Source organism: Chelonia mydas, chromosome 2 (assembly GCF_015237465.2).
Source record: "Chelonia mydas isolate rCheMyd1 chromosome 2, rCheMyd1.pri.v2, whole genome shotgun sequence".
Lineage (NCBI taxonomy): Eukaryota > Metazoa > Chordata > Testudines > Cheloniidae > Chelonia > Chelonia mydas.
In genome coordinates, this window is record NC_057850.1 from 108193367 (window position 1) to 108215299 (window position 21933).

Consider the following 21933-nt stretch of genomic DNA (forward strand, 5'->3'; position numbering starts at 1 on the left):
GTGAAACACAGTAGGATAAGAAGGGCAGGATTCCAGGACCACAATGGGTGCTTTCTTGTGTAACTTCCCCCACAACAAATCGTGAGAACACAAGCAAGGATCTTCAGCAACAACCGCCCAATCTCTACTAACTGATCTAAAAGAGAAACAGCAATAGCATGCTCTTATCTGTTATGTGGAACAGCCACTAGCAGGAAACATGACACCTTGAGCCAAAGTGAAACATCTGCCCAAAAAGCATTCTGAAGGTGGAAAAAAGGGTTTTTGCTCATTTCTGTTGTACAAAAAAAGGCCTGATATGTTTGTTTCAAAAATGTTTTGCTTCTTGTTAACTTAGAAATAGCAGGAATGTCAAGCCTGATTTTACTGGATGCCTCCTTGGAGGATGCAGAGACAGGGAATAAGAGCTTTTATAGTCCTTAACTGAAGAGGCAGGATAGTGGATTTTTGACAAAAGTGTTTTTTCTTAAGTATTTCTTAGGCACTTGAGTTAAATAAAAAATTAAACAGTTCTGAGAGAAATCACTAGTATATCAGTTAATCAGATTGTACTTGCTTGTTCCTGGTAATGCAACAACTCTACTATTTTCCAGTCATCATTAGAGCCTTCCAAGAAAAACACAGTAGGTGAGACCAGAATTTGTGAAGTAAAGCACAAGCAGAAAAAAACATTTATTTAAAAAACAACAAACAAAAAAAACATTGCAGGCCTGCTGTATACATCACGAAGAACCAAAAGCAGGAGTTTTAGCCCACCTCTAACATAAAAACAAATTATATTCAAGTGATGAGTAACTAGCCAGCTGATGAGTGTATTTCCAATTTAGGATGAAGCGTGGTAAAATGAAGCTATCACTCCATTTGTGTATATGAATACTATAAATAATTCTATGATAAATAATTCCCAAGACTATAACAGGGCTCAAAAAAGAACTAGATAAGTTCATGGAGGATAGATCCATCAATGGCTATTAGCCAGGATGGGCAGGAATGGTGTCCCTAACCTCTGTTTGCAGAAGCTATGACTGGATGACAGGGGATGGATCACTTGATTACCTGTTCTGTTCATTCCCTCTGGGGCACCTGGCATTGGCCACTGTCAGAAGATAGGATACTGGGCTAGATGGACCTTTGGTCTGACCCAATGTGGTCGTTCTGATGTGGTTTTCTACAGCTCTTCACAATGGGACTTAAAAATGTAATTTTATTATTATTACAGCTTTTATCACAGAGTTGATGTTTCATAAATAAATATATAAGTAATCACTTTAGTAATTTTAATAAATTTGATATTTTACAAAGTTGAGAACCAAAACTTAAAAAAAAAGTTTAAAATGTGTCAGATTAGAGAAACCCTGAAATAAATAGCAACAAAATATGGAAAAACATGAAGGGAAGATTAGGATATTAAAAAGTAACTTTGCTTTTCATTTAATATTTCAAATGCAGTTTGTGCACTAATTCTACAGGATGTGAGCACAATGTTCTCTCTTTAAGGGAGGAAGGATGGTTTTGTGGGTAAAGCATATGACTAGGAGTCATAAGATCTGGGTTCTATTCCTGGCTCTCCCATAGCCTTTATATGACATTGAGCAAAGTCATTTAACCTCTTTGTACCTACGTTTCCATATCTTTAAGGTGAAGATATTATTACCTCAGAGGAATGATGTAAGACTAAATTACAATTTGGGAAGTGTGCCAAGATCTTCATTTGGAAGATGTTATAAATGTAAAGTATATTATTTGGTTGCATGGAAATGGAGAAACAGCCACTGGTTTGAATACAGAATTAGTAATGGGAAACATCATCCGAAGTCCTCCACAGTCTTATGACATCAGGAAATGTCACTCAAATTTCTCTATCTCCCTGTTTCTCATTTGAAAACTGAAATAATTCTCTGTGACTGAGGTGTTATATTTGAAAATGTAAGCTCTCTTATCACTGTTTTCCTCCCCCTTCCCTTTTATAAAGAAATTAAGCTATTTGAGCAACCCCAATCACACACACACACTTAAATGTGGTTTTAGTAATTTCCTAGCTTGCATACATTACCATGTCCATTTATTTTTATAATTAAATCAGCTGACCATTTGATTCTTGTGTATAAACAAGGGAAAAACACAAAAACATTTTGGAAAAAGCAAAAGGCACAATAATTGAATGCAGACTGAGGAGATTAAAACATCACATACAATGAACTACAGTAAATGTTGCATTTATGAGAGTGTTTGTTTTCATTACTGGGAAATATTTTACCTTGATCAAACATTACAAATTGCAATGGCAAGCAAATCCTCATCTTTGCAGCACACCTTGGCACCAGCAAAACTAGGGCGGTTTTAAAAATCTATCAAGCTATAGGATTATGGTGTGTGTTATTTTACTAGTCCTGCTGTTGCTGCCTAGGAGTTTCAGCTCTTCAGACTAATCCAGTGCAGAAGCAGGGATTTTGCAGCATTATGGGGGGAGGGAAGGGGAGTGACCTTAGAATACCTTGGAGACATATTGAGTAAGTTTTATATAAACCAGGCATGCTGTCCTGAGGTGACACTCACTGAAAAGCTAAGCAGGCTCCCAATAACTAGATGGAAAGCAAGAGGTCCCTTTACACCACAAGATAATTTAAGTAAATTTCATTTCTTACTGCAGTATCCTAACCCAGTCCAGGCACCTTAATCCTCATTCTTCCCTCAGAATGCCTCCCTCTCCCCCCTGTGCCTCCTTCCTCCCCCTACTTTTGTAGCCTCGCAGGGAAGTCCCATTTTTCCACCCAGTATCATATGGTTCCCCTGTCAGCCATAGCCTACCAAGGAAAAGTGGGCGGGACCTGCCTCGCCCTTCTTTTCCTCCCATCTCCACGAAAGACATCCCCCTCCCACTGCCTCTTAACCAAACATGCTCCCCATCCGTTTCCTCCTCCCTTCCAAGGTCTCCCACTTAAAGGGTATTTTGGAGTCTTCCCTCTGCTCCACCCCGGCTTTGCAATGACAAGCGCGTCCCTGGCACCACTGCAATCCCCCAGTAAAAGCTGCCCGGCACCTTCTCCCCACAGCCTCCCACTAGGACGGGTCCTGGCTTCCCCCAACCTGTGTCGCTCCTTCCCCCGCACGCTCTCCGAGTATTGCAGCTTCCTCCGCCATACACGGGACCCCGCCCCCGGCCAGCCCCAGCCACTGGAGCCGGCCCCAGCCACTGGAGCCCCCCCCCACCAGTGCGAGGCCCGAGCATCCTTCCCCCGCAGCAGCCCCAGCTCCTGCACCGGCCAACGTTCCATGGCTCGCGCCCCTCTCTCCGCGCTCCAGCCTCTATCGAACCCCCGTCCGCCGAGAGCGCGGGAGGAGGGAGACAGGGGCCTGGCGGACAATCTCCGCCCCGCAGGCAACCAACCAAACAGCCCCGGCGTCCAAGGCGAGGGGCGGAGCGGCTGATGGCACTCGACGGTAGCGTCAGGTCCCTGCCGCGCGGGGCAGGCTGGGAATTGTAGTTTCTCCTCTCCCAGCCGTAGCCATTTTGTGGTGGAGGGAACTACAACTTTCCCAGAGCCCAAGGGATTATTCCAAGGGGGCACGCGGAGTTCCCGCGGCGCGTTGGCCGGCGAGGCCCGGTGCTGATCGCCCGGCGGGGCCCGGCGCGTGGGATGTGAGGGGACGAGCGGCTCGCGGGGCAGGAGGATAATTCAAGAGCTTTGCAGACAGGGCAAGGGGGGGGGGCGAGTGAGCGTGCCGCACGCTAGGGATCATCGCCCAATTCACCCTCTCCGCTCCCTCTCAGGGGCCGCCGGCCACGGCTCGCCAGAGGCCGGGTTTGAATGCGAAAGGGAGGCCGAGGTGTCTGACATTTGCCCTGCAGGAGGCACTCCGCTGGGCGGGCGGCGGCTGCTGAATGCAGCTCGGTGGGGGCGTGCGGCCGGGGGCCTGGGTGCGAATTGAGGCCAAGCCCTAACCGAGAGATTTAAAAAAAAAAAAATTCAGGTCCATTTAAAGTTGCTGCCGGAGCGCGGCTCTCATTGGTTAGGGGAGAGCTGGAGGAGCAGGGACACACACAGTGCGTGCAGCCTTCACTGCTGCTGCGCTGCTGCTAGAGAAGCTGCTGCTGCTGGAGTTGTCTCTGCTGCTTTCCCTTGCTGCAGCAGCACAAACGTGACTTCCAACATTTTTATTTATCTTCTCCTTTCAGTCCCTTTCCTTTTGCAAGATGTAACTACAGCTCAGACACTAAGGACGTACAGATCGCTTAGGTGGCTTGGGAAAGAGAAAAGGGGATATCAAGGGCGTCGTTTTTTGTGTTAGGGAGAAAATTTCCATTATGAATGTTTCTCCAAAGTGATTTTTTTTTTGTTTGCTTCGCATTCGTCCTTCTTTTTTTTCCATTCCCCATATCTCGGATTTATTGGAAAGAAAATCACCTTGTGAGGAAAGAAAGTCGGATTACAAGATACTACTACAAACAAAAACTGGATTTGGGGGGGGTATTTTAACAAAAAATTGTTGCGGCTTTACTTCATGAAGCAATTGTCCCCTTTTGCAATCAGAATTTGGATACCAGAATGAGTAAAGAAAGACCCAAGAGGAATATAATTCAAAAGAAATACGTAAGTGGTTATAACATATATCATTTGACTCCCAGTTTTAGGAAATGGCAGTGAATGTCAAGTTTATAGCTAATCCTGCAGCTATAAAGGTTTGAAACAAATGACTAGTAATACTGATTTTTATTTTCCTTAAGTGTGGGGGAGTTTCAAAAACCCTTTTAAATTCCAAAACCTTCTGCCCAGTTTAGTTATAAAGCCAGATTTGTGTAGCGATACCTCAAGTGAATAAATGTATTGACCTCAAATGACACAATCATAATCTAGTTTTAGATGAAAGGCAGGGAGCTCAAGGGGGGGCTGCTGCGATAATGTTACTAAACTGCTTTTTCATTTGGATTTATTAATAATGCACTTTACATGCAAAATAACATGTTTTATATGTGTGTATTTATAGTCCTGTTTAGTGAAGACACTATGGTTGTTGAAAGCCTTTTAAGTTGAAATCGAATGTCTGGTTATGGCGAGCTTGTTTCTTGCACTACCACATCAAATGTAATATATGTGATCGTTTGCTTATCTGGCTTGCAGTAGAAACCAAACCAGTCGGGGATCATGTTACAGGGAATGCGTTTGTTAGGATTGACTTTAATAATAGGGAAATGGCTTGGTTTAGTTTAAAAATGCATGATGGTGTCTCGAAATGCTTGAAGAATATGGTATAGTTCAGGCTGTACACCTATTTTATACAACTGCTTAACCAGACGCTTGAAATAGTCAAACCCTTTAAACGTATACATTTGCAGGGATAGTTGATTTTTGGTCCTGCTTCAGCTACATTTTGATTGGCATAAGGCGAGTCTTTAAGTTTGGAAAAACGGAGGGGATTCGTCAGATATGCAGCAGAACTAATAATTATTTTTATCTGCATGTTGAAAATAAAATATTTCATTTTGTTCAGAAAATGCTTACCTCAAGATATGAGACGCAACACTTTAAAAAAAAAAAGTTGTAGAATATGCTGTATTATCATTTCTGGCTTTTTTCCGTGAGGGGTGTATATATGTATTTTTTGGGGGGAGGGGGGGTGACCTTCGGGACCCTTTTTGCCTTGTTTTAAAATAGATTTAATAAAAGGTAAATTGACTTAAGATGCCTATTTCTATCGATGTTTGTCTCTTCTCTTTAAAATATAATTTAGAGAAACGAGGGGTTAGGAAAAAATTAAAAACTTAAAGGTATTCTGCACCGAATTTACGAATTAAAAATACATCCGCATTGCAGAGGAATTGGGAGTCTGAAGCGGACTAGTTTAAAGTATTGCATCGAAACAGGAACATTGTCTAGAAAGTCTAACGAAACATGTAAGACGTGCACGTTTCCCAGGCAGTGAAACAAAGCAGAATGGGGGAAGAATTTGTAGTGTTTAATTAAAATAAAATAACCTATATTTTAAAGCCACACCACGTCTGTACGAGTGAACAATAGAATCTTCCTCTGGTTTTGCCTATCGTGCTTGTTAAAGAATTAATAAAACTACTGTCACCCCCACTCTTGCCCAAGAGGCAAGGTATGAAAGAGACCTGTGAGCATGGTAGGGAGACAATGTATCCTGTGTTCACAAGTTTAACTTCGGAATGGAGGGAAATAGCTTTTGGAGAGGGGGCCAGGGAGTGCAGGTTACTGTGTTCCTCTGTGTGGGGAGCGGGGAATGTGTGGGTTGCTGCACTATTGCAGTGAGTAGCAGGCACAGACACAAGCATGGCTGCTGCTGCTGCTTTGGGCTGGCCTGGTCGATTTCCCATGCATCCTCTCGAGCAGCGGCAACAGGTTAAGCGGAATGTCATTACGAGACCCCGGGTTCCCGGCCACTCAGCCCAGTCAGTGCCAGGTTCTTGTTGTTGTTCTGTGACGTCACAAAGGGAAGGGCCTGGGCTCGGTGGAATCTTCGTCTCATCAATGTTCTGATTTCCCCCTCCCCCTCCTCTGTGACGTCAAATGTGAGGCGGGCCGCTTAGGCTGGGGAAGAGGGGGAGTCACGAGGGCACTGGCTGCTGCTACTGGGGAGGATGTAGCTTTGGCACCCAGCACTGTTCTCTCCTCTTACCAGGTGAGCAGGTGTAGCAAGCATTGCATACACAGCAACTTCTATCAACCTCTTTCTCCCTTCCTATTAAGTGGAGTCTGAGCCTGTTTAATTTGGTTCAGAGCAGGGAGCTAATCTACCTCATCTTTAGGTAGGAGGTACACTTCCCTGATGCCCTTTAAGAAGAAAGGGTTAGTCATTCTATTTTTCCTACGTGGTATAACTTGATATGGTAAAGTAGAGGCACTCCTGTGTGGGTTGGTGGCACAGGGGGTGAAGTTATACCAACAGAGCACGGCACCTTTCTTTTTTTCTGAAACCTCTTTAAGTATTGCAGTGTCATAGTAGAGCATCCTGGGCAGCATCTTTCCTTTAATACACACACATATGCACCCACTCAAGTCTTTTGTCTGCATGTTTCAGTCCCAGGCATGGTCACTCAAACCCCAGATTTGAAGCACAGCTATCAGAAAGGGCCTCCAGTTCCTGGCATTTTGTAAAGACTTTATTTAAAAATATAAAAATGAGTTTTGCCTTTGATAGTGTGCACTCTATCTTTTTTCCATTTAGCTAATCTCACACAGCTTGTCCACCTGAACTCCCTCCCTCAGAGGGACACAGTTGGTTTTATTTCATGTAAAACCTTTCAGGCACTTCACAAAAATTTTAAGTCTGATCCACATTCTAATTGCTTTGGAGGTTTTGCTATTTTAGGGACACTGGAACATTTGTGTTTTCAGCTCATAGTTACTCAAATAAATCAATCACTATGCTAAGCAATCTCTGATCTCTGTCTATGGAAGAGCTGGCTTGTAAGGGATTATGTGACATTCCCATAGTGGAGTATAATGATTGCCTATATTGCTGGCTACATATGATGTTTTACTGCAAGGATGAATTTGAAGTAAGATATGATGTTCCTACACTCGTCGGTGACACAAGGAGACAGGTCAACTAATTGTCCAGTCCAAAAAATAAATAAATAAAGTACTGTTTTGTAGGCTACTTTGCTCTGGTCTTCAGATAACCACAAAGACTGCCACAATGCAACTAGAGGCTTTTGCTGAAAAGTAATTGTCTGAAATGTACCCTAAAAACAAAAAGACTCATATAGCACAGTGTTAAGGCTATTGCCTCGAGGCTTAACTTGCTGTTTCGCAAATAATCATCATAACCAAAAGTTTATTTAAACCTCTGATGTATTACACTGGGAGGTGTTAATCCAAGAAAAAGGAAACTGGTGTGTCTTATTTTTAAAATGTTTTCACTTAATTTTTAAAAACCATGGCTGATTCATACAAATTTATCTATCATCTCTTCACCCTCCTCCCCCTCAAACATCTTTAAATATCAAATATTACTTTTTGGCTCAAACCTCAGAAAACTGACAGCGTTGTAAAGCATCAGCTGTGAAGCCATATTCCGTTCAGTGTGTACTTGGAATTAATAGTTCTTAAATCAGAAGCTTTGAAGTCTTAAATATAATTTCATAAGTGCATTTTTCTATCCTTTTTTGTGATGTCTTATAGCAAATCCAGTGGTCATCGTGGTTTAGTTTTTGAAGTAACAGACCTTTATTACTGTAACGAAATACCTGCGTAGTTCTGCCATGGTAACAGATGGTGAAATATAATTAAGTAGTAATGACACCACTGTCTCCTTGTGTGATTTGTGTGTCTGTCCTTGCAGGGGTAAAAGTGACACACTCCACATAAAGACAGCCTAGGTTTGTCAAATCAGGGGTTCAAAGCCTAAAGAAAATTAGTAGATTCTAGAGGTCTGAAAAGACATTGATGTTTTTGAGTAATGCTTTGGACTGTGTAATCATACAATATCCTTGTGACATCAATAGGAAAAAAAATTGCTTCATACATCCTTGAAGTGTAGCCTTCTCTGGGATGGAACATGGCAACTGCATCATAATGCACAACAACAGTATACAGTAGTTTCGGAAGCATGATATACCAGAGCCAACAGAAACTGCACTGGGGAATTTATTTAGGAAAAATGTATCTGTGGTGGATTTTGGTAACGCCTGTTGTCTTGCCATCCTTGCACTCAAGTGCTGTCAGTTTTCTAATTTTCACAATTGGATGGGGCCTCTGTGTCCTCTTGGAAGAGATACAGTGCTTGATTTGGCAGATGAGGAGGAAGACAGTGCTACTTTCTGAATTGCTGACACATAATCTTCCAATGAAAGGAGGGGCAGAGCTGCTCTGTCCTGGTTGAGCCATGTAGTCCTGGGGGGATAGCTTTAACAAATAAGGGGAGTTCAGTCCTTATGTTGTCTTAGCTCTTATTTTAGGGGTGAGGAATAAGCTCCTCCATCAGTCCACTACAGATAGTGCTTTTACATGCCTGGCTGGGATTCTGATTTATTTATTTATTTATTAAATATTTCTTTCAAGGGCTAGATATAATCTTGTAAGGACTCTGTTGTCAGCCCTAAGAGCCCTTGGCTAGTATTGTGGAGAAACTGCTGTTAAGTACCCTGTGCTACAGGTATTCTACTTTCCCTGCTGGGCCCTCTTTGTCTCAAGGCCTCTTAAGTTTGGTCAGGACAAAGATTTATTACAGCATCTTTCTCCACAAAATAACACACACTTTTCTTGTGAAGAATTGTAGCTAAAGCTTGAAGGGTGCAACTCCATGGAAAAACTTTCACTATTCAGATGATCTGGTTAAGTCTGGGCTCCTTCCTGAGCTCTGTTAGTTCCCTTGAAACTCTTAATGCAAGCCTCTGCTTCATGGCCACACCACAGCTCTTCTAGGTCTGCAGGCTTTGGGGCCTTTATTCCTTATTGGCCAGGTGAGTAAGCTGCTGGTATTGCATATGAAAAAGGGGAAGGCAGAGCTGAAGAACTATTTTGGGATCTCTGGATAGGGCCAGGAGGTGATCTAGGCTTTTCCTTGGGCTGAGTTTACGTCAACAAATATCAGATAAAATAATGTAATTACTCAGCACTGTGTAAAAATTGGCTACAACATTGTGTGTAATTCAGAGAGCTAAGGATCTAGTGGTGTACCTAACAAGCATATGACTTATCAGTGCTTACCTTTTCTTGTTGCTGTGAATAATGTCTAGAAAAATTGTCTATTATTGATGGGAGGGATGGGGGAGTGGCCTCTTACTTCAACCAGCTTCATGGGCTAGAAACAAAAAGTGTGTAATTTTATACAATATGTTCCAGAATTACTGATACTAAATTATTAAGACCACAGCAAATGGTTCCTAATTGTTTTAGTGTTCATTGGGCACTTTCACTGCTGTAGTGAGGCTTAACAGGCCTACTAAGCTAGCATTCTAGGTATAACCTCCATTTTTCTAAAAGGAACAGAATAATACTTAGCACTCTGGATGTTAAAGCTTGGTACAAACATTAACTGATCCTTGCAATGAGAGAGGTAAGATTTGTCCCCATTTATTGTTGCAAGACCTAGGTCTAAATGACTCAACTAAAACAGCACAGCCCTCAAGAGAACAGACTAAACTAATATCCAGTGTTTCTGGATTCTAGTACCATACTCATTCTGCTTGATTACAATGCCTAACTATGGTACACAGCATCAGCTGTAAAAGCAGTACAGGTACTTTACATCATTTAGAGTTGCAGCCCCATTGCACTGTATATTAGAGGAACACTTTTTCAGCATAATCTAAAGAAATAATGAAGTCTGTATTTAAGAATTTGCACTCTTTTTCTGTGTTTATTTGAATAGAGATCTGATATCTTGCAGATGATGGAGATAATTTCTTATGATGATTACTCAATGGAGGGAGTATTTAATTAAGCAGATCCCTCTCATACCGAAGAGCAAAAGGGACTCTGCAAGATTAAAATTCGGATTTTGACATTCTGTTTGGACATGTTGCTAATACTACCCAATTTATATAAAACTGAGAGTGCTGGGGGGGGAAATCTATTCAGCGTTTATGTTGTTAGGCTACTTTTTATTTCATTTGGCTTGGACACTGAAGAGATTCTAGTCACTTTCGGCTTTTCTTATGCACTAGAACAGTATTACAGTATTTGGTTTGCAATAATGCAGAGGAAGGCTCAGATGAAACTGCAAACGGAGAGAAACATGTTTTGCTTCTCTATGATCAGGAGCCAGTGTTTTGTGATTCTGCAGATGTGGAGAATAAATGCATTGCAGCAGAATCTAATTTTGCATTTAAAACAAGTATTTAATTTTTTTGAGGCCTGATGGTTGTGGAAAAACCTATCCAAATGTAAACAAAGCTTAACTGATACACTGTCTGAATGAGAGTGCAGACAGCCAGAAACAATAGCTCTGGTGGATTTGATTGACTTTCTTAATCTAAAGGGGATGTTAACTTTCAAGTCTAGTAATACAAATTTCTGTGTTGTCAAACCTGAACAGCCTCCATATATTCCGAGATATCAAGAGCCCCAAATATCCCTAGCCAACTGCCCAAACCTTCAGCTTTTCTGAAAATGTTTGATTCCTCTATTTGTTTTCAACACAATTCTGTAGCACATAACACTTAAAATTTAGAGACTGTGTAAAATAAAATGAACTTTAATATCAAATGATTAAATACCAGGGAATAATGTACTTATCACTCACTTTCATATTTAATTTGATTAAAAACCACAATTAAAAAATGATGTGAAGCTGCCACAGTATCTGCAAAGTGTTCAAAATGTTTTCTGTAACACTTAGGTCCAGTTTACTATGGAGTACATGGTGCTTAATTTAAGGTATATAAAGAAGGTACATAAAATATCTAGGGTTCCCTTAGATCTTTTCTGAGGTGTTTGCTGATTTGTCACCTTTAGGGGTATTGAATATAGTCTTCCCTGTTTTTGCTACAGAGAACTAGAGAATATTATTGGGAGCTTTCTTGGTTCTCATTTGAGCAGGCAGATGTATTTCAATCTTTCATAAAAATGTTCTCTTTTTAAACATTTGTAGGTTCAAATAAGTTTTAAACCATCTGATTGAAAAGCTCTTCTTTCAGTTGCTCAGGTTTCACTCTTTCCTCTCTTGTAATGATGTTCTGCTAGTTCATGTTCAGGGTTTTCATGTAAAAGTAGAGCAGTTGACACCTGGTATTTCCCGGTGTGGAGGTGACAGTAGGGGAGGGGAATGGAATAAAACTTTTTTTAAAACAGGAGTGAACATTCACATATTTATTTTCAGGATGCTTATGCTAAAAGCTTGAACACGTTTTCCTCTTGTTCCTCACTTTAATATGCAGATGAAGAGTCTGATCCTCTGAACACTTATGCTTAAAGTTCCTTATGTGTGTTGACTTGATGTAAATCGAACTATTCACAGGTAAAATGAAGCATGCACATAAGTGTCGGCAGGATTGGGACCCAAGGATTGGAGCCAAACGTGCTCTGAAACCACCACGTTTCCCATTGACTTCAGTGGGGAACTTGGATGCTCAGAAACTCTTAAGATCAGGCCTACAAACATTTTTAAAAATCTTTTTTTTTTAAATAGTTCCTGAAAAAATTCTAGCTAGTATTAGGAGCTTGGCTTTTGAAAAGCTAAATGTAGTACCTAAATGTACTGCTTGCATGTGCATAAGAAGCACAGATGTACCATTTAGCCAAGAACTGCATTTGGAAAAGCTCTGCTACTCTTTCCATACTAAAAATGAGGAATTGGCTCCTGTACTTTGATTTCTCTCTGGTCATCCTTCCCTTTCTCCTCCTGAAATTTTATTGATTCCCTTTCTTTCCTCTTCTTTCTTAATCCTCTAGTGGAGAGTTGAAAGAAAGGTTGAGCACAGATCAGGCCTGTAGAATGAAACCAATATCTAGTCAGTTCCAGTTTAGTGCCTGATGGATCACAAACTGGGTGTGCAGTCAGATTGTTTGGCAGTGATAAATATTGCATGGGGAAGTGTGGGAGTACCACAGATAATTTTTTAATTTCCTTATTAGACTGGTGACTTGAGTGACTGTAACTTACTATATTTTTAACCTTCCAAAATGCATCTCTTTATAATGTTTCTGGTCTTTTCTGCCTGGATTCTTGTGATCCTTTCTGGCAGATACTCTTTCCCTCAAATTGTTCTGTAAAAGGGAGCTTTGAATGTGAGATCATTAATGAAGTGGTGTTGTATCTGTGTCGGTCTCAGGCTAGTAGAGAGACAACAAGGTGGATGAGGTAATATCTTTTATTGGACCAACTTTTGTTGGTGAGAGAGGCGAGCTTAAAAGACACAGATACAACACCACTTCATTAATGATCTCACATCCAAAGCTATCCTTTGGATGTGAGATCTCTGAGAGATAGATTACCTCTATCTCTCAGACCTTTAATGGGTCATTTCTACTTTCTAATAATAAAATAAATCTCACTGGAAAGTCATGTCATGTTGCAAAGCCCTAACAATGTTGTGCTTTACCATGTCCCTAATTTCTGCTTTTTATTCTTCAAATATGTCTTGCTAGTCTGACCTCTTTTGGATGGTGTGATGGTTGCAGAAGATGGAATATTTAGTTCAAACAAATCAATGATACAGTTATTTTTGCATACAGCAAAATCCATGGGCGTTCATCCTGCAGTAATCTACTAAATTTAGAATACCTATACAAACTTGCATTTTTATCTTTTGTTGCAGATTAGTTTGAAAGCCTGTATTCTCAAATTAAGAAAGAATGATAGGATTGGAAAACTGATCAACTGTTTTAACTGACCTCTGGAAAGATGTATCTATGCATGAGCATTGTTTTACTATACAGGTTTTCAGTGAAAATCATTTTAACTTTGTTCTTTTACACAAATTGGTGTGTGTAGAATAAATATGCACTTGCTGGTATTTCTGTTTAATCCAGAACAGAGTGTTGTGCACACCTTTTATTTATTTATTTTTTAATAGCCTACTCTTCTCTGGCCAACACCCAGACTATTTGAAGAGGTGGAGGACAGGGATCCAGGGAGGTACAAGAGAATCCCCCCGTTGAGAATCTCAGAGCTTCCCCAGCACCTCCATGGGCACTGATATGGTATGCTGTTCTGCTCCTGAATTTTGCTGAGGAGCTGACTTTTTTGTACTGGCCTTTCGACCTGGCTTTTCTCCCCTAAGTCTGACTGTGGGGAAAGGAAGGGCTGTCTTCTCTCCCCTTCCTATTTTTCTGCGTGTGTGTTTTTTCTTCTTCCCCTCCCCACGGAATCATGCCTTGCAAGCTCTGGTATGGCTCAGTGTTGGGTAAATTCTACTTTTGTGCTGGGTGAACTTGACTCTGTCAGCAGGAATCTTGCCAGTTTCACTGTGGTGTTATGGGCCCTACTGCAAGTGTATGCTCACTATTTGCAGGCATTAAATTCCTTCCTTCCCCTTTTCAGAGAATTAAGATATGTGAAAAAATAGAAGTGTATTGCCAATCTAGGGCCATGTCAGCATACAGCCACCACAGTTACTAAATCGCTTGTGTGTGTGTGCACTCTTGGCATGGTGCACGTCCTCATCAAGAGCGCTTGTATTGATTGTATTATCAGCATGGGGTGTTGTGGGATGGCTCCTGAAAGCCAGTAACAGGTAACTTAAGCAACACAGTGTCTAGATTCTAGACTTGCATTGCATCGAGCTAGTTACATCGACCATGACTCTATGGCACTTGGAGAGGTGGTGTTACTAAATCGGCGTAGAGAGGCACTCGTGGGTGGGAGCCAAATTTAAGTGAAGAGGCTTCCACAGCTAGATCAAAGCAGGGCAGTTTATGTTGACCTAACCATGTGGTGTAGACCAGGCCTGAGTAATTAAGAGTTTGTACCTGAGTGTGGTGGCAGCCTGTCTTAAGAATACAGAAGGGAACCTGAGAGTTGAAGTGCAGCACTGTAATGAATCCCACACAACATTGAATTATTTTTGACAACACGACTGCTAAAATTTAAAAGGAGTCTGTGAATCTTGGACACGAGTTTGCTCAATGTTTAACCCTATTAAATTATTGTACTTTTTATTGGTTTTCATACCTGCTGTCTTAACTCTAAATGTGCTTTTCTGAAACTAGTAACCCATAGTCCCAAGAAGCTTTTATTCTAGAAGTAGCATTTAAGTTTCAAAAATGATGTGACTTAAACCAGCTTATATATTAGTGTCTTTTTATAAGATGGTTGATTTGGCAAAGTGTGTATGTTTTAAAATGCATTACTTTCAGTTTGTCCCAACATTCCTCCCCCTGCCCCGACACATCAAAGTTGTAAGCCAAATTTCTCAGCTCTGGAGAGTCAAGATTGCACACACACTTCATAATACAAGTTTCCAGGTCTGCTTGTATGCCAGATCAATTAACTCTTCTTAGCACAACTAGAAGTGGAATAGAATTGCATATGCTTCCGTTTCAAGGATACAAAACTCAGGCCAAACTTTGAGTTTGGAAAACTCCAAGCCAAATGAAAAGAGAGCATTTTCTGTTATTGGTTGTAAAGCTGTCCACTGGTCTGGCACATACCTCTTAACTGCAGTTCCTTTTTGGTAGAGGAACGATACCAAACTAAGGGACTTGAAGTGAATTTTCACCAGATAAATGTGAGTTGAAAAGGTTGTAGTGGGGAGGAAAGACTGTGTGTGTGTGTGTGTGTGTGTGTGTCTCTCTCTCTCTCTCCCCCCCCCCCCCCCCCCCCAAGGTATAATGATGGTGATGAAACTCTCATGGCTCATTAGACATCTGGAATTTCTATTGGATGACTAAAATATAAAGCAGAAGTTAACATGTTCAGTTAGTAGTGCTTTTAATAAATGATTGAAAGAAATAAGAGTTTGTCTACTACTGAGACTGTTATCTTAGATTTGAAAATTTTTCACTGTGCATTGTTTGCTTATAGTTATTAAACATAATGGGTACGTGGTATATTTGTAAGAGAAAAGGCTTTGTACTACTTTAAATCTGGAGAGAACCCCTATAGGTGGGATGTCCCCTTATCTGATTGTAACATTTATTTCTTTCATGTAACAAATCATATATTGATTGTTATAGCTGGCAAGTCATTCTGAACTTGGCTTTTCCTTCTTTCAAAGATTTACCGTTAATACCGTATCTTGATTAAAGCCACAGCTAAATAAATGAGGAGAGGCAGACTTTGTTTAAAAATTTAAAAAAGAATTTTAAATAGATGGAGAAAGACATGATGTCAGACACTGTATGGCTTTAGGAATTTTCCTGCCCGTGGTGGGTTTCAGTATGTGAGACTCTGGGTATGTCTACACTGCAGTGAAACATCCTTGGCTGGCCCATGTCAGCTGACTTGGGCTCAGGCTGCAGGGCTGTAAAACTGCAGTGTTGACGTTTGGGCTTGGACTGGAGCCTGTGTGTGTGTGTGTGTGTGAGAGAGAGAGAGCGAAATAGTTATTGTAACAATTTCAGCATCAAGATTTCTGAGGGAGGGAGGATGGCCTTGTGGCTTCTTTCGTCTGGCTGGTGTAGAGCAGCAACTACAATTTCATGTGAAGGTGATCAAGCCAAATGGCTACATCAGGAGTAGCAGATTTTATTGCAGTAATGCCTCCTTCTTATTTATAAACTGGGCAGTAGGTAGTGATATGTTTGCAAAGGCCCAGAAATAGGAGTTGGGAAAATGATTTCCATTTTCTATCCAACCAGATCTTCTGCTGATCACGTTTTGCGTTGGTTATTTGCCTTGATTTCATCTATTTTACCTATGCTAGTGCTATTTTGGAGGGAAGTAGCTCTTATGCAGCCTCCCTGGTCCACAGTACCCTCTCCAAGGAAGGAAGAGGGACTACTACAAGAGCACCTGCTTCCTTTTTTTCTTTAAGCCTGAAAGGAAGGCAAGGAGCAGTGGCTGCAACTCACTTTTGGGGGCAGCGGCACTGGGAAAAAGCATAGCTGAAGGAGGAAAGAGTACATTTGTCTTCATTCCCATCCTTCAAGTGTGGCTCCAGAATTGTAAGGTGGTAGTATAATCCCCCCCGCTTCCCCAGTTTGCATCCTTGCATGATACCATGTAGAATTAGGCAAATACTGCTAAATTTTTTTTGGTCAATCCTTGTTCACTTTATTTAAAAATATGGATTTGCTGTGGCCATGTTCACCCTTTTCATGTTCATTTTGTGAACATTTGTGCAGTTTAGTTCCTTTGATATGAATGATCAGGGAAAGTGGATTTCATAGCCACATAACTAAGGATTCACAGAAATCATGTTTTAGATACACATGTCCAAGCATGAATTTATGCATTCATCCAGTCAGGAAACAAACAAACAAAAAATCATGTGAATTATCTGACTATTCCAAGTGCATGGATAGTTATGATTAATGGACTTGGAATACTCAGTCCATCAACAGAGGAAATTAAAATTCACAAAAATTTGAACATGGTTTTTAAGGACAAACGTAAGGAAATTGCAGTCAGCTCATGGATATTCTACAAGTAGAAAGAGGCTAAATTATTAGTGACAAATAGAGCACCAGAGCGGAATGAACACTTTTAATTAGAAGTGTTAATATTTGATGCATACATTCTGTGTACCTGTCCTATTCTGCCCGCATATTGGTATTTAGAAACACCTATCTCTTCAGACAGAAGTCTCCATTTTGGTGCTTTTTCTGTTGAAAGACATCTTCTGGCAAACTGCCACAAACTATGTTTTCGCCAAAAGACTGAATATTTGTAAGAGAAAAGGTACAGTTGTTACTGGGTTTTTTGTTTATGCCCTTAGCCAAAGGAATATACTACAACATATGTATTTAATTTAATCTTTTTAATTTTAATGAAATTTTAAACTGAAACTAGAAAATGTATTATGTAACAAACTTAAGTCCAGTTTTATCTGTCTTAAACCCATGATGGGGTGTGTATTAAAGTGGTCTTTTTCCATTTCAAATAGTTTCTATATCATTACTGCTGACGGGTCTAATTGTGATACGCATAGTACAAACGTAAAGCATAAAGAGAGTACGCTCTAAATAGAAAAGACAGAGGACAAGGTACAGGAATTGATTGACCTCGTCCAGGGTCACATAGGGTATGTCTGTGCTGCATTACAAAACCTGCGCAGGGAGTCTGAGACTGGGTCTGCAGACTCCGGCTTGCAGGATAGCGCTAAAAACAGTTGCATAAACTTTCAGACTCAGGCTCAGAATCCCACCCCTCTCCCCAGGTTTCAAAGCCTGAACTCCCCCCTGAGCCCAAATTTCTACACAGCTGTTTTTAGAGCTGTAGCATGAGCCCGAGTCTGTAGACCCAGGCTCTGACTCTTGCTGGTGTGGTTTTAAAATACAGTGTAAGCATACCCATCAAAGATCATTTGGCTGAGATGTGAATAAAACCAAGGTTTGCAATGCTCAGTCCAGTGTCCCTTCTCCTAGGCCATGCTGGCTGTCAGTGAGTTTATTTTACATGATTCTCCTGTCTGGTACTTCATGATGTGTTTAGTATGAAAGTAAACAATAACTGCATGCAATTCTAGTGCAGAAAATTCTATCCCTTTTGAGTTTTTTTTTTTAAAGTATATTAAACGTTTATTCAGTTTAATTTATGTTACGGAACTGGGCTTACTGCTTTGAAAATGGGATGACAGTTGATTTCTGGTTTTCATGTGAGGATATAAGAACATCTGTTAGTTCAGTTTCTGAACCTTCTTTGCTCCTCCACATGTGCGCCTCAAATTTCAGGTTGTGTCACTAGTGTCCTCTTGTTTTCCATGGTACCTTCCAGAACTTTGGGCATCTGTGAGTCTTAAGTGTACTTTATCAAAAAACTTATGTATTTTTGATATTTTTATTATATAGTACACAAAGGAAATTACAGGTAATATTTCCTTTGTTACAGATAGTGAACTGAATTATTTCTGTTCATCATGTCCTTTTTAGAGCAAATAGATCTCATCCTCTCATGCCTAGCTTTTATTAATAGGTTGGAAGAAGAACAAGCTTTCCTGCTTTTGCAACTCCTGATTGGCTTCTTAACTTTTAATAAACTAGTCATTGAATTGAATTACTTGAATACACTGAGATATTCTCTCTGCACTTGTGGAAGAAGCTACTGCTGTCAAAAGATGGTTTAGCAGTTCAACAAACTTTGGTTCCAGATTCTTAGCCGGACTTCCACCAGTTTGACTTTTTTAAAAATATGGCAGCAAACAAGTACTGCTGAATATTATTTTTTGTTTAACTTTAAATGATTTTAATAGATTAGCCCTTAATATAAATTATATACCAATTTAAAATTAAATGTTAAATTGACATTTTAAAATCTGTATTTTAATTTAAAAAATAAATAAGATTTTTACCTACCCAGCTGTTGGGATCTGCTTGCTCATTCCAACAGCGCTAACAGCAGCTTTGTTGAATTCCTGTATTTTTGTGTCCTGCTCCCCCTTCTGGAATATTGTGGAATTGACTACGTGGATCACAGGTTCAGCGCCTCTGCTGTAGAGATCAGGAGCTTGCTTTCTTTGTTTGGAGAGCTTTTTTTCCTATAATCGTATTCCTTTCTCTTGGCTCTCTGGCTGCATGTACTTGTGCAATATCGTATCCTGGTTCAATGTGTGAACTAAAGGATCTCCTATGGGAACTAAAGTCCCTGTGGGGGTAATTAATGCAAATCACCAGGGCAAATAACAGGTCTGTGGAAGTTCCACCTCCTGGGGAAATAGCATATACTAGTTTGACCTGGTTCAAGAGACCTGGCAAACAGAGAACTTGAAATGGTATCAAGTGACTGCCCTGACAGGGAGAGAGAAATTGCTCACACTCAATCAAAGAACTGACATGAAACTGTGACCGAGAGAGAGGTGTGTGAAGGTCCTGAAGTACTTTAATCCTATCAGGGTTGGTGGGTGACAGTTGGTAAGCTATACATCTGCAGTATGTTGCTTATTGCTTTGATGTTTTCTCTGTAATGCTTTTGGTGTGAATAAATAGTTCTTTACTCAATGAAATGATCACTAGTTAGCTCTGTCACTTGACCCTCTTAGACTTATTATCAGGGCTTCTGAAACTGTTCACAATAAATAAAAGCTCCCTCAAATGTGGCTTTGAATCTTTCCGTCTGTCTCAGTGCTACTATGATTTGCATGGTTATGGCTCTTGCTGCACTTTGCCCAGCCCGTTTCGCCATTTCTTCATGCAAGGAGGTCTCTGTAGAGAGCTAGTGAATGTTTCCATAGTGGTATGACCTTTACAATCTTGACGGTATAGGTCTCCGCCTTCTTGAGATAAAAAACCCCAAACTAGAGCTGTTTTCTGCTTTTACATGCTTTGAGTTTACTTCAAACTATAGCACACAAGTTCTTCAGTCACACAAGTGGAGCCTGAACTTAATGCTACAAGGCCTGGTCACCCTTTCAACCCTTGGCTAATGCCTCTTCTATTTAAAGGTAAGCTTTCTTTTATCAAGTATCTTCATGAGGAGATTAAATTGCTTAGAAATGGTTTCACTACAACATGTACATTTACAGTTCTTTCTGGATAAAGTAGTACAAAGACCTACTCTACTCCATACCAGAAAAGAACACCGGGTTTCACCCAAACCACTCCATTTCCTTGACATCATTTTTTCCTAGTTCTAAATGTCCCCTGGAAATACTAAATGCTCTGCATGTGGAACTTAATCATCTATCTTTGACCATGGAAAAGACTGAATGTTTCTTTCCTTCTTTATGGCAGTCACAAGAAGGAATATAATAAGTTTGGTTGCTCATTAGCTTATTTCAGAGTAGCCGCCGTGTTAGTCTGTATTTGCAAAAAGAAAAGGAGTACTTGTGGCACCTTAGAGACTAACAAATTTATTTGAGCATAAGCTTTCGTGAGCTACAGCTCACTTCATTGGGCTTATGTTAGCCATCTTTTGGGTAAACCCTCTGAAGGGCTCCCTACCATCTCCTGCAAGAGATGCTTCCACATCCAATGTGGAATTACAGCTTCTGTAAAATTAGTTTTACAGAGCAGTACTGGGTTGTCCATTCACTTGTTCACCAACTGTTATAAAATTGAGTTTACCATGGGAGGGGCCAGTACCCAATCTGCTCTTATTTCATGGTAGCCAAGCAAAGTGTGTGGTCGGAGTGGGGGAGGGGAGAAGTCCAAAATCTATTTTATATATTTTTGATTGTTTTATTTCCCTTCAAACCCATCCACTTTCACACACACACCCCAGCCCCCAGTTTTTGGTACTTCTAGAAGCAATGGCCTGTGAGACAAAATGTCATGTTTTACAGGAAAGGCTTTTTAAAATTCCTTTCACTTTGGTTTCTCCTAATGTGACATTCACTTCTCTGGCCAGACCCTGCATTGAGGGGAAATATGAAAAATGCAAGACTTTTTTACTTTCCCTTTCTTTATTTCTGCTAGACATGTTTCTGTCTCTTGAATTAATTGCCTGTTTCCAAATTGTCCCTTGTAGGTTTTTTTCCCCCATGGTTTTTCATCAGTTGTCTATATAGACCTTCTAATTCCTCATCCTTGCAAGCCATCATCTGGAGGATCCATGTGGTCAGTTCAGTAACATGCCAGGGGTGAGGGAAATAAGGGAAAGAGGGAGGGAGACAGATAGCTAAGAAAAGCTGCCTTTGTACAGTGTGAAATGGGTAAGCACATCATAGCTGTAATGCCAAGAACAATGGTTGCCTTACAATTGGAAAGCACGATTATGTGTTTAAAAAAAAAATCCAAGAACTAATTTTGAGCATCAGTGTGACAGCACGTTGAATTCTTCTTGCAGTTTTACCCAACCCATCTTTTTTAGCATGATTGGGTGTTCGTGCACAATTACATATTTGCATAGCTCTTTCAGTCCTTGAAAACCTGTACACATACTAAACCTTATAGTGCTTCTGTAAGCTAGCTAAATATCCTCAGTTATAGATGGAGAAATACATGCAAAGGTTAATTGAGTTGCACAAGGTCACAGTGAGTCCCTGGCAGAACCACAAGTAGAATGTGAAATTCCTGGCTCCCAGGCAGATGGTCCATCTAATAGAACACTGCGTGGACAGCTTCCTTTGGATCTCTCGAACTTCATTTTTAAGAGTGGTATTTGGTAAGATGGAAGAATAGGATACTCTCTTACTTGAGTTGCTGTAAATTTCTAAAACAATAAATATTTCGTGTGAGAACTTGTTCTTCCACATAATTCACAACCCTTCTCTCATCACACACGTACACTATCTACTGGTCGTCTGTGAAAAATCTACATCAGTCAATATCTTGCTGATTGTTACTATTTAATGCTGTAAGTCCTCTGGCTTAATGCCAAAAGAATCTCCTAACGATGGTGTTAATCATGGGGCTCACATACTTTTGATTACTTACAAGAGTCTCCATTCCAAACTGCCTCTGATCTCAAGGTCAGTAACTCTGAGGGTCC

The 21933-nt window shown here is 40.5% G+C and overlaps 1 protein-coding gene and 1 long non-coding RNA gene across 2 annotated transcripts in view; one reads left to right on the top strand and one right to left on the bottom strand.

Moving 5' to 3' along the window:
• Nucleotides 1-3155, bottom strand: part of LOC119565622 — a 65900-nt gene extending 62745 nt beyond the window's left edge. Inside the window, exon 1 of the long non-coding RNA XR_006288134.1 lies at nucleotides 3088-3155. This is a non-coding gene — a long non-coding RNA (uncharacterized LOC119565622). The remainder of the gene's footprint in view (nucleotides 1-3087) is intronic.
• JARID2 (jumonji and AT-rich interaction domain containing 2) overlaps nucleotides 1194-21933 on the top strand; it is a 302580-nt gene continuing 281840 nt past the window's right edge. The window contains exon 1 of the mRNA XM_007054880.4: nucleotides 1194-4592. Within this exon, the coding sequence (XP_007054942.3) occupies nucleotides 4548-4592 (45 nt within the window). The 5' untranslated portion in view covers nucleotides 1194-4547. The remainder of the gene's footprint in view (nucleotides 4593-21933) is intronic.